The 13,416-nt window shown below is 39.1% G+C and overlaps 1 protein-coding gene across 5 annotated transcripts; it reads right to left on the bottom strand.

The window, feature by feature from the left end:
* Positions 1-234: 234 nt before the first annotated feature.
* On the bottom strand, positions 235-7,190 carry LOC106612146 (C4b-binding protein alpha chain). 5 transcript variants are annotated; one of them, XM_045724173.1, is made up of 9 exons: positions 7,091-7,190; positions 6,853-7,032; positions 6,542-6,721; positions 4,067-4,166; positions 3,182-3,255; positions 2,818-3,000; positions 2,351-2,530; positions 1,105-1,179; positions 235-557 (listed from the first exon to the last, which is right to left on the bottom strand). In XM_045724173.1, exons 2-9 carry the CDS (start codon positions 6,932-6,934, stop codon positions 490-492), a joined length of 942 nt encoding a protein of 313 aa, XP_045580129.1. In that variant the 5' UTR covers positions 6,935-7,032; positions 7,091-7,190; the 3' UTR covers positions 235-489. The 5 variants fall into 5 exon arrangements, with proteins under 5 accessions (XP_045580129.1, XP_045580130.1, XP_045580131.1 ...); XM_045724174.1 differs by having other exon boundaries at positions 6,853-6,945; positions 7,033-7,185; XM_045724175.1 differs by having other exon boundaries at positions 6,853-6,974; positions 7,062-7,163.
* Positions 7,191-13,416: the final 6,226 nt, after the last annotated feature.

Raw genomic sequence — 13,416 nt, 5'->3', positions numbered from 1 at the left:
ACAGCTCAAGTTGATATACATATATTATGTGGGTATGTAAAGCTCAAGTGAATACTTTGCTGACCTCTAGTGGTGGAGAGGGAGAAAAGTGTCTGGCTACAGATGTATGGAATGATACCAGAAGTCAAGCTACTTTTTAGATGACATTTATTGTTACTAGATGTCGACCGATTATGATTTTTCAACGCCGATACCGATACCGATTATTGGAGGACCAAAAACAGCCGATACCAATTAAATTGGCCAATTTTTTTATTTTTTTATTTATAATAATGACACTTACAACAATACTGAATGAACACTTATTTTAACTTAATATAATACATCAATAAAATCAATTTAGCCTCAAATAAACAATGAAACATGTTCAATTCGGTCGACCTCTAATTGTTACTACTGTAAAAGCTACATGTGTAAAGGTTCATTTTGATGTCCTGAATGTCCTTCCGAAGGTGATGAATTTCATCATTTTTTTGTCTAAATCTGTCATTACCTCGTCCAGGGGAGCTTGAGTTCTACCTTCGGGATTGTGTTGGAAACCCAGTTTAAAACTTTGTCTGAAAAAAGGACAAATTATGAAATTGCGGGATGTAAAAAGTTGGATTGACACCATAAAAAGTACACCTCAATAGAATGAAAAACAAAACAATACAAAACAATAGAATAAGCTGAATGAACCACCCTATAACCACAATATAACTGCAGGCTACAAAGAAATAACCTACAGAGAATACCTACAGTGATAACCTACAGAGAATACCTACAGTGATAACCTACAGTGATAACCTACAGTGAATACCTACAGTGATAACCTACAGAGAATACCTACAGTGATAACCTACAGTGATAACCTACAGAGAATACCTACAGTGATAACCTACAGTGAATACCTACAGTGATAATCTACAGAGAATACCTACAGTGATAACCTACAGTGATAACCTACAGAGAATACCTACAGTGATAACCTACAGTGATAACCTACAGAGAATACATACAGTGATAACCTACAGAGAAAACTTACAAAGCGTGATGCAGAACACATGAAAACAGTTGTGCATACAGCTATGCAAATAATTACTTATAAACCACACAATGACTTACTGAGTCCACCTTTGACTTCATTTTTAATCTTGGAAAATAAACTATTTTCAGCTTCAGGGTTGCTGTCTTCCGACACTATAATGCAAACATAAGTTGTCATAGAAATTAGTTTTTCAGATGTTTGTCGGGTGTCTTGCTGTAACAGCAGAGCAGACAGCATCTCCTCCAACCATGTCTTGGAACAGGTAACTAGTTCAAGGTCCTGTACTCTCTGCTTCATTGTAAGACGATGCTAATTCTGAATTAATATCCACCATTCTTGAAAGAATGATATGATATGAAACCATTAGGTCATACAGCCATTGAAAAAATGCTGAAACATAAACACAAGAAGATAATCTTAATGAAATAGGGTTACAATTATGTGATAGTGTTCTAATAACTAAGACAAGAGGTTATGTTATAATGTTCTAATGCCTAGGACAAGACCATTCTGTCATAGTGTTCTAATAACTAGGACAAGTCCATCATGTCATAGTGTTCAAATAACTAAGACAAGTCCATTATGCGATAGTGTTCTAATAACTAAGACAAGTCCATTATGCGATAGTGTTCTAATAACTAAGACAAGTCCATTATGTGATAGTGTTCTAATAACTAAGACAAGTCCATTATGCGATAGTGTTCTAATAACTAAGACAAGTCCATTATGTCATAGTGTTCTAATAACTAAGACAAGTCCATTATGTCATAGTGTTCTAATAACTAAGACAAGTCCATTATGTCATAGTGTTCTAATAACTAAGACAAGTCCATCATGTCATAGTGGACAAGACCATTATGTCATAGTGTTCTAATAACTAAGACAAGACCATTATGTCATAGTGTTCTAATAACTAAGACAAGTCCATTATGTCATAGTGTTCTAATAACTAAGACAAGTCCATTATGTCACAGTGTTCTAATAACTAAGACAAGTCCATTATGCGATAGTGTTCTAATAACTAAGACAAGTCCATTATGCGATAGTGTTCTAATAACTAAGACAAGTCCATTATGTCATAGTGTTCTAATAACTAAGACAAAACCATTATGTGATAGTGTTCTAATAACTAAGACAAGACCATTATTACCATTAGCTAAGACAAGGGCTTATGTGATAGTTTTCTAAGACAAGGACATATGATTTAAAATAAACAATCTACATGGATCACAATACTTGTTTCATAATAAAACATTTATCTATGAACAAATCCAAGTTAGACAAGACAGACCTATTGAATCATGTGTGCACAATGCATCTTACCTTTGCATGTTGGGTATGATGCTGACCAGCGGCTGTCTATTTCACAGGTAAGACCTGATTCACCTTCCATTTCATATCCTTTTTCACATTCATATCTGACGAAAGACTTGTATTTGTATGGAGGTATATGTCCCTCTACGCGGAAAGCTTTATCGATTTTAGGTGTTGGACAAGTTATGTCTAGGATACAAGAAATAGAACCAACAACATCACCATGTGTAACATATCCAATTAATGTTTTACCTACAATTAAATGTAGGTCTTTGATGATGAACCAATAGGAATATACCAATTAATCAACCAATCAGCCAATTAAAAAATCTATCATGCAATCAATCAATAACTCAATTGATCAGTCACTGAATTGATCAATCAATCAATTGGTCAATCTGTGATTTTTTAAAAGCATAATGGCATAGTTTATTATTTATTCAGTAACACCTTCTATGTTATGTTCTGAAACATACCGATACATTTAGGTGGATATGGCTCAAACTGTCCTGTTTCAGAGCAGTGTAAGAACCTGGGTCCATCCAGAGTCAGTTGCCTGTCACACTGATACTCCACCAACTCTCTGTAGGCATACGACTCTTCAGCTCTGTTCAACAGACTTCCATTGGCAACAACAGGAGGTGCTCCACACCTCACCACTGCAACATCAAAAATACATGAATAAATAAATAATGGTGTGTTCACATTCATTTTTTTTAATCAATCAGTTATTGAGTGTGTGTGTGTGTGTGTGTGTGTGTGTGTGTGTGTGTGTGTGTGTGTGTGTGTGTGTGTGTGTGTGTGTGTGTGTGTGTGTGTGTGTGTGTGTGTGAGTCTGACCTTCACAGATAGCGAGTCTGCCAGACCACCCTGATGCCATGCAATTCCGTACTTTGGAACCCACAATGTAATGTCTGAAAAACAAGGACAGAATATTCAACTCAAATAGAAAACAGAACACTAAAAAAGGTTATACAGTAGCTAACCACTTCCTTCAAATATGGCGCCTATTATTGAACAGAAATGTAAATTAAGAGTTCTATATAGAACATTTAGTGGTGCCGTATAAGAAGCAAGTCTTTTTTTTACAATAAGGGTTCATTGGGGTTCTAAATATAATCTTTAGCTGTGCTATAATATGATGCAACAAATCTAGTGGAGAGAAGGTCCTGTCCTGTGAGTGTAGGACAACTCTACTAGTACATCTACTGGAGAGAAGGTCCTGTCCTGTGAGTGTAGGACAACTCTACTAGTACATATACTGGAGAGAAGGTCCTGTCCTGTGAGTGTAGGACAACTCTACTAGTACATATACTGGAGAGAAGGTCCTGTCCTGTGAGTGTAGGACAACTCTACTAGTACATCTACTGGAGAGAAGGTCCTGTCCTGTGAGTGTAGGACAACTCTACTAGTACATATACTGGAGAGAAGGTCCTGTCCTGTGAGTGTAGGACAACTCTACTAGTACATATACTGGAGAGAAGGTCCTGTCCTGTGAGTGTAGGACAACTCTACTAGTACATCTACTGGAGAGAAGGTCCTGTCCTGTGAGTGTAGGACAACTCTACTAGTACATCTACTGGAGAGAAGGTCCTGTCCTGTGAGTGTAGGACAACTCTACTAGTACATCTACTGGAGAGAAGGTCCTGTCCTGTGAGTGTAGGACAACTCTACTAGTACATATACTGGAGAGAAGGTCCTGTCCTGTGAGTGTGTACTACTGACCCTTTGTCACACTGGGCTGTTACTCTGGCTCCAAACTCCACCCCCTCTGTGAGGTCATACCTGCCATTCATCACTTCTCCAGGGGAGCCACAGGATCTCCCTGGACAGACATGATAACACGATAACAGAATCATAAGTTTAGATTGATAAAATTATAAATTATAACAAATACATAACTCAGCTCATCCGGTAGTTATGGTTAGAGATTGGCATGCATTATAAAGATTCTCATAGACAATGTGTTTAATGTAAAGTAAATTAAGATATTCTCATAGACAATGTGTTTAATGTAAAGTACATTAAGAGATTCTCACAGACTATATGTTTAATGTAAAGTATATTAAGATATACTCATAGACTATGTGTTTAATGTAAAGTACATTGCAATATTCTCATAGTCAATGTGTTAATTATAAAGTACATTAGGAGATTCTCATAGACCAGTGGTCAACAACCTTTTCTGAGTCAAAATGCAATATACAGCTCAGATTTGTTTTAAACATTACTTAAAAAACATAGGCATATGAAACATGAACCAATTAAAAATAGTTATTTATCAATAAGGTTTGTGCAGTAGGCGATTGGCCCAATACATTATCATTGCATATTGACCAAGAAGGAGAGTGATGTGCATCAGATGACCTGCCCTCCACAATCACCCGACCTCAACCCAATTGAGATGATTTGGGACGAGTTTAACCGCAGAGTTGAGGAAAAACAGCCAACAAGTGTTCAGCATATGTGGGAATTCCTTCAAGACTGTTGGAAAAGCATTCCTCATGAAGCTGGTTGAGAGAAGGCCAAGAGTGTGCAAAGCTGTCATCAAGGCAATGGTGGCTACTTTAAAGAATCTCAAATATAAAATATATTTTGATTTGTTTATGTCTCGTCCTGACCAGTAAAGAGGTTATTTGTTATTGTAGTTTGGTCAGGATGTGGCAGGGGGTGTTTGTTTTATGTGTTTCGGGTTTTTTTTGGTTAATGTTCTATGTTAGTATATTTCTATGTTCGTTCTAGTTTTTCTATTTCTATGTTTAGTTTATTGGGTTGACCTTCAATTGGTGGCAGCTGTTCCTCGTTGCCTCTAATTGAAGGTCCTATTTAGTAGGGGTGTTTTTCCATGGGTTTTTGTGGGTAGTTGTTTCGTATGTAAGTTGTGTGCCTTACAGGACTGTTTTTCGTCGTTGTTTTTGTTTAAGTGTTTATTTTGGTTTTCTTCATAATAAAGAAGATGAGTGTTCACATTCCTGCTGGGCTTTGGTCCCATCCTTATGACGAACGTGACAGTTTAACACGTTTTTGGTTACTACATGATTCCATATGTGTTATTTCATAGTTGTGATGTCTTCACTATTATTCTACCATGTAGAAAATAGTGAAAATAAAGAAAAACCATTGAATGAGTAGGTGTGTCCAAACTTTTGACTGGTACTGCATATATATATATTTATTTATATATGTTTTACTGGACTGATGGCCTGTATCTGATGGTCAGTCTGAGTGAAGGGAGGTAGCAGCGACGAGCCTGCCTCTCACCCGACTCACCGCCCCTTCACTCTCCCGAACTCCGCTGAGAAAAAGGGACCCAGTCTTCCAGCTGATTGCGAAACTCAAGTTGCACTGCATTATTTCTGCCTCATTCACCAATTCATGTTACTTCTATGACCAGAGAAAGCGAAATATTCCACGATATTAAAAAAGACACTTGCCGCTAATAACAACAACGTAAGTTTATCATTCATTGCAGCTGCAATGCTTTTAAAGAGTTTTTACAGTGCTGAATAGCAACTGCAATATGAACTTACTCATAAGAACAGCAGCTCTTTGCTGTATTCATTGACTCTCTCTGTTGTAATGATTTAAAGATTTTTAAATCTCACAGTATCAACTTTGCTGTGCGTTTAGTGCTTATTTTGACAGTCTGGCTCGAAGAACTGTGCAGACACGGTAATCTGAGCTATCTGATTGGCCAGCGGTTGGCCTATAGGTGCACTTGATTGGCTCGCTGGGTCTGCCAGGTAGCTGGATATCCACCTTCAGACACATGACATTGTTTAAATGGAAACACTTTGCCTTCCTGGCGCTAAGGCTGCTGAATGAAGTGCAGCTACCGACAAAAATAGGCACACAAGGCTTTGTCGTTGGGTTTTTACAGAAATGTTTGGTGATCGACTAGGAATGCCTTGGAGATTAACCAGTCGATCGCTATCGAACGGTTGGTGACCACTGTCATAGGCAATGTGTTAAATCTAACGTACATTAGGAGATTCTCATAGACAGTGTGTTAAATATAAAGTACATTACAAGATTCTCATAGACAATGTGGAAAGTGACAATAGTCACATCCAGTCATGTACATTTTACAGCTCCGTTTACACAGGCAGCCTAATGACAAATCAGGTCAGGTATTTTAGGCTGCCTGTGTAAACGCAGCCTTCGTGTCACATAGAATGAATAGTCATGTAAATTACATACTCCGGCAGGTAGATGTCACATTTTTCCAGGTTTCACCGAGACAGGTGGTGGTCATCGCAAATCCGACATAACCAACGTCACACTTGAAAACGACGTTCGACCCCGCCGGGAAAGTCTCTTGGGTAATGTAGTCTCCTGACAGGCTCATGTGGCTCCCTCCTTTGGGCTTGGAACATTGCGCTGAATGGGACAAGAAAATTTGTTGGTCAATATTTGTATGTTTTTAAAATTACGACCTTTTAGTCAAAGAAACATAAACATTCTATTGCACAGCAAGAACATGACTGGCAAAATATGGAAAGTGACTTTACCTTGAATAGTTTCAACCTCAAACGTAAGGTAAACGAGCAATGTTTTTAAAAGAAAAAAACATGCATCCCTGCAGATCTGCATACCGGTAATACCTTATTTTCCTATAGATGTGTGGAAATACCTTATTTTCCTATAGATGTGTGGAAATACCTTATTTTCCTATAGAGATGTGGAAATACCTTATTTTCCTATAGATGTGTGGAAATACCTTATTTTCCTATAGAGATGTGGAAATACCTTATTTTCCTATATATGTGTGGTAATACCTTCTTCTCCTGAGTGAAACCAACCTGAAACAGTGAGATACTGAAGCACTGTATATATATAGTTGTTTTGTCCTCTCACTGGCCATGACTCAATATGACAAACACAACTGAGAACAACAAACAAACCCACATACATACATGCACACACACACACACACACACACACACACACACACCATTATTTGCTGAGAGCTAACCCCCACTCTGTGCCAGTAAAGATCAAGTGAATAGTTTGTTGACCTCTAGTGGATGAGAGGGAGAAGAGCATCTGTCCATACATAAAGTAGAGGTAGAGATCTTTGGCTGAGAATGAGACAGTAGATGACAGTGTTGCATTAGAGAGAGACTTGAGATTTGCACCATCATGAACTTCTCCGATCCCCTACACTCTGACCACATGTTGTGATGTAAAATGTATATTTTATTCTGGAGGTGCCCAACAAATGGGCCATTTTCACAACATTTTTAATCCATGGGTGGAAGCATGTAGACCTATAGCCTTCTGTTAGCTAGTAATGTTCTAATTTACTTGGTGAACATATTGCTACACAGGTTGCAGACTATTAAATTACCCTGATATTATCGTCAACACGACCTGCTGATTGATAGAACATCTGTCCGTTGAACAAATAACTGATGTTACAACCATTCAGACAACGATGAATTAAAACAAGGTGATTAAATACAAAGTCATTAAAATAAGGATCCAATATGTTTGGTGTAGACCGATAATAGCGAGACGGTCTCTTTCTCACACACACAAACAGACACAGACACACACGGTGGAAACCCCCTCATCTGGATGTGAAATGACATGTTAAGTAAGGTGACGTGATCTTGGTGTCATGGATCAAAATCAAAAAGGTCTTTAGAGTTAAATCCACAATATAAAGCAAGTTGGATCATCAATCCTCCAACTGTTCAAATACATCTCTATTTCTGGATGCTTGGAGATTGTGTTATTGCTGGAGGACATAAATATAGCAGCCCAAGGGACTTCACCTACAGTGTTCTTTACCCAGTCCGCATGCTTGCATTGGTGGCTTGAAGAGCCAGGCAGAGCTGGGCAAAAATCAAACATCAAACAAGTGTGCTGAAGGACAGCCCTGAATATGTGTGTGTGTGTGTGTGTGTGTGTGCGTGCGTGCCTTCATGTGCCCTTTCACATCAGTCACTGACCTTCACAGATAGCGAGTCTGGCAGACCACCCTGATGCCATGCAATTCTGTACTTTGGAATCGACAATGTAATGTCTGAAAACAAGGACAGAATATTCAACTCTAGGTCCCGTGTGGCTAAGTTGCTAGAGCATGTTGTTTGCAACGCCAGGGTTGTGGGTTCAATTCCCACGGGGGACCAGTACGGAAGAAAAAAAATGTATAAAATGTATGCATTCACTACTGTAAGTCGCTCTGGGTAAGCGTGTCTGCTAAATGACTAAAATGTAAATCTAACTCAAATAGAAAACAGGAAAAAGGTTCTAAATAACCAGAACAGGTTATATCACTTTATTTATTACCCCCCCTCTTTTTGAAAATGTTTTAATTAAGAGTTCTATATAGAACATTTAGTGGTGCTGTATAAGAAGCAAGTCTTTTGTTTTTACATTAAGGGTTCATTGGGGTTCTATATAAGACCTTTAGCTGTGCTATAATATGATGCAACAAATCTACTGGAGAGAAGGTCCTGTCCTGTGAGTGTAGGACAACTCTACTAGTACATCTACTGGAGAGAAGGTCCTGTCCTGTGGGTGTAGAAAATTGGGCATAAGATCAAATTTCGGCTGCCTGAGTAAAGGCAGTCTTAGTGACACATAGAATGGATGGTCATGTAAATGACATACTCTGGCAGGTGCATTCCACACTGCTCCAAGTGTCACCGAGACAAGTGATAGTCATCGCAAAACCGACATAACCAACGTCACACTCGAACACGATCTTCAGCAACTGCCAGGAAAGACTCTTGGGTAATGTAGTCTCCTGGCAGGCCCATTTGGCTCACTCCTTTGGGTTTGGAACATTGGCTAAATGGAATTGGGCTAAAGGAGAATGTGTTGCTCAACAAAAAGGCCATTTATAATAAAGCATTGCATGTATCTATATTCGCTTTTGCGTAGTGGCATACAGTTGAGCAGACACGTTTATACCATTTCCACACATGTATTTTTTTTTGCAGGATCTGGGGAAGAAAATGTGCCTTTTATAAATGCATTTTATGCATTTCTCCGTCATTTATACGATAGAAGACATTAGCAGAATATTTTTTAATAGCAAAAAATGGCAAAATGCAGGCTTCGGTGCAACTTACTATTCAGATAGGATGCATTTTATTTAAAAAAAAATGTATTCGTATTTATAATAATCTGTTCTACAATTATTGTATATCATTATTAGTATTTTATTTCTATTTATTCATCTAAACCAATTCATTAAATATGCTAAATATGTTTCGTTTCATTCTGTTGAGACATTTTTGTTGGCTAAATTTAGTTTGATCGGCCTTTAATTGTGTGCTCCGTATTTAGTTTAAGATACGTTATATGTAGGCCTTTTGTCAAATAAATGTAATGAGTCTATTGCTGTCATTTGTTTGGCATGGTAGGCACTAGTTTTTCTTGGTAATTGCTGCAATACGGCCTGTTCAAAACTTCTGTGAAGGTTTAAACCAGTTCGCAAGTGTTTTGTTTAATTTTCATTGTTTCATACAACTGTATTGTTGTGTTTTCCACGATATAATAAAATGCTTGTATTTTCCATATAAACAATGGATTGACTTACTTTGATATTACCCTAATACATTTTAGAACATGTTCTGAAGGTTTGGTGTGGTGTGGCTATTAGCCTATTATACCGCTGGCCTGTGATATGAAGGCAGTGCGCACCAGTGCTCCCACTGACTCTTACAGTTGAATTTGAGGTGAGGAAGAATGTTTTAGGACTAGGAGTTACTCCTATAATCTAACAATATAATGCTTATCTTTATTAAGAATATTCTGATCGAAAAAATAACGAATTAGCCTCCTTCTGTCCCCTATATTTGTGTAGCAGACGCAGTAGCCATCTGACAAAGAAATGCATGTTGGTGTCATAGCATATCTCTATCTCGCGCTCACTCTGGGCCTAGGCTTAAGCTTCTCTTCGTTTATATTTATTTGTTTAATATTTATATCATACAGTGGACACATAAGCCTACAGGTTTATGCATGCAATGCCCTGTTGCATTTAGTGCTTAAATCTCTGACAGCTGAGCCGTGAGGTGGACATTTGTTGTTTAAGTAAAGTAAAAACCAATAGAACAATAGGCTATACAGTTTTGCATATCCTACACATCGAAACACAAGGAATAAATGTGGCTCATTTCGCCAATATCCCTAATTTATTTACGCTCTGGTCGCGTGGTTGGACGCCCTAATGGGTTTCGCACCAAATGAAAATGGATGACAGGTACATTTCTCAAATGTCTGATGATATTAAAATCTTCTCCCAGTCCCTTGTCCAGTCCAAATTTTCCGTACGGAAACGCTGATATTTGGTATATGTTTTCCTAACGGAAACTCTTGCCAATAGTGTATGTATATATATATATACTTTCCAAATGGTGTGCATTTGGAAAGTATTCAGACCCCTTTACTTTTTCCACATGTTGATACCTTACAGCCTTATTCTAAAATTGATTAAATACATGTTCTTCTTCATCAATCTACACACAATATCCCATAATGACAAAGCAAAAAACAGGTTTTTAGAAATGTTTGCAAATGCATTAAAAATTAAAAACAGAAATACCTTACTTACGTAAGTATTCAGACCCTTTGCTATGAGACTCTAAATTGAGCTAAGGTGCATCCTGTTTCCATTGATCATCCTTGAGATGTTTCTACAACTTCATTGGAGTCAACCTGTGGTGAATGCAATTGATTGGACATTATTTGAAGCTCAGTGCAAGAGGCATCACTACAGTCCCTGGTTCGAATCCAGGCTGTATCACATGATTGGGAGTCTCATAGGGCGGCGCACAATTGGCACAGCATCGTCCGTGTCATTATAAATAAGAATTTGTTCTTAACTGACTTGCCTAGTTAAATACAGGTTATATATATAATTTGGAAAGGCACACACCTGTCTATGTAAGGTCCCACAGTTGACAGTGCATGTCGTTGAAAAAACCAAGCCATGAGGTTGAAGGAGTTGTCTGTAGAGCTATGAGACAGGATTGTGTTGAGACACGGGATTGGGGAAGGGTTCCAAAAAATGTCTGCAGCCTCCATCATTCTTAAGTGGAAGAAGTTTGGAACCACCAAGACTCTTTCTAGAGCTGGCCGCCCGGCCAAACTGAACAATCAGGGAAGAAGATCATTTGTCAGGGAGCTAACCAAGAACCCGATGGTCACTCTGACAGAGCTCCAGAGTTCCTCTGTGGATATGGGAGAAGCTTCCAGAAGGACAACCATGGCCAGATGTAAGCCACTCCTAAAAGACACATGACAGCACACTTGGATTTTGCCAAAAGGCACCTAAAGGACTCTCAGACTATAAGAAACAATATTCTCTGGTCTGATGAAACCAAGATTGAACTCTTTGGCCTGAATACCAAGAGTCACCTCTGGAGGAAAGCTGGCACCATCCCTATGGTGAAGCATGGTGGTGGCAACATCATGCTGTGGGTATATTTTTCAGCGGCAGGGACTGGGAGACTACTCAGGATTGAGGGAAAGATGAACAGAGCAAAGTATGTAGAGATCTTTGATGAAAACTTTCTCCAGAGCACTCAGGACCTCAGACTGGGGTGAAGGTTTACCTTCCAACAGGACAACGACGCTAAGCATACAGCCAAGACAATGCAGCAGTGGCTTCGGGACCAGTCACTGAATGTCCTTGAGTGGCCCAGCCAGAGCCCGGACTTGAACCCGATCGAACATCTCTGGAGAGACCTGAAAATACTTGTGCAGCAACGCTCCCCAGCCAACCTGACAGAGCTTGAGAGGATCTGCAGAGAAGAATGGGAGAAGCTCCCCAAGTACATGTGTGCCAAGCTTTTAGCGTCATACCCAAGAAGACTCGAGGCTGTAATCGCTGCCAAAGGCGCGTCAATAAAGTTCTGAGTAAAGGGTCTGAATACTTATGTAAATGTGATATTTCCTTTTTTTTATTTTGAATAAACTTGCAAAGAAAAATCATCTGTTTTTGCTTTGTCATTATGGGGTATTGAGTGTTGATTGATGAGGCGAAAAAAAACATGTAATACATTTTAGAATAAGGCTGTAACGTAACAAAATGTAGAAAAATTAAAGGGGTCTAAATTCTTTCCGAATCCACTGTATATATAGTCTAGGCTATAGTAGGCTACACAATAAACTTTCCAGTGACATGGACTAACCCAATGATGAAAATGCAGCAATTTGTGGAAGGCAAACTGACTGCCACAACCAACCATAGAAATATAATCCATAGATGGCAGTTCCCATTCAAGTCAGTACTGGCAGACATTGCTGGGGTACCCATTTTAACAGTAAAAGAGGTTGGATTGTATATATGTCCACAACACAACAAGGTGTTCTATATTTGGCGTGCGTGATGCCCAAATTTCAGTCCTCCCAACTGTAAGTGCTTGTGATAATACTTAATCTAGAAGCTATTGATCTTCAGTATTTTAACTAGGCAAGCCAGTTAAGAACAAATTCTTACTTACAATGACTTCCTACCCCAGCCAAACCCTGAGCCAATTTTGCACCGCCCTATGGGACTCCAAAGCACGGCCAGATGTGATACAACCAGGATTCGAACCAGGGACTGTAGTGACACCTCTTGCACTGAGATGCAGTGCCTTAGACTGCTGCGCCACTTGGGAGCTGCATGTTCAGACAGAAGTAAAACATTTAAGGGAAAAATTTGGTTTTCTTTGCCTAATTTTGGCCAAAGTATTTCCATGTATCGTTGGGTGCTGCAGCACCCCTACTTCCCCTGCTATGGTGAGAGGAGTAGATTATCTGTAGACAAAGTAGAGGTAGTGATCTTCTCTGGTTGGTAATGGGACATTAGATGGCAGTATTGCATTAAAAAAGTGTGCGTGTGTGTGTGTGTCTGAGAGAGAGCGAGAGAGAGAGAGAGATCTCAAATCACAAGGCATGCCCATTGATCACGCACGCACACACACTCTGGTTAAGTGTGGGGACTGTGTGTGCGTATTAGGCTGGGGATGCAACATGGCTGAGTTGAGCACCATCGATAGATGATGATCAACGACCTTGCACGCACTGTGTTTGGGGGCGTTACCCTCCACTTCACCAGACACGCCCGC

Source organism: Salmo salar, chromosome ssa09 (genome assembly GCF_905237065.1).
Source record: "Salmo salar chromosome ssa09, Ssal_v3.1, whole genome shotgun sequence".
Taxonomy (NCBI): domain Eukaryota; kingdom Metazoa; phylum Chordata; class Actinopteri; order Salmoniformes; family Salmonidae; genus Salmo; species Salmo salar.
This window is presented reverse-complemented; position numbering and strand designations above follow the sequence as displayed.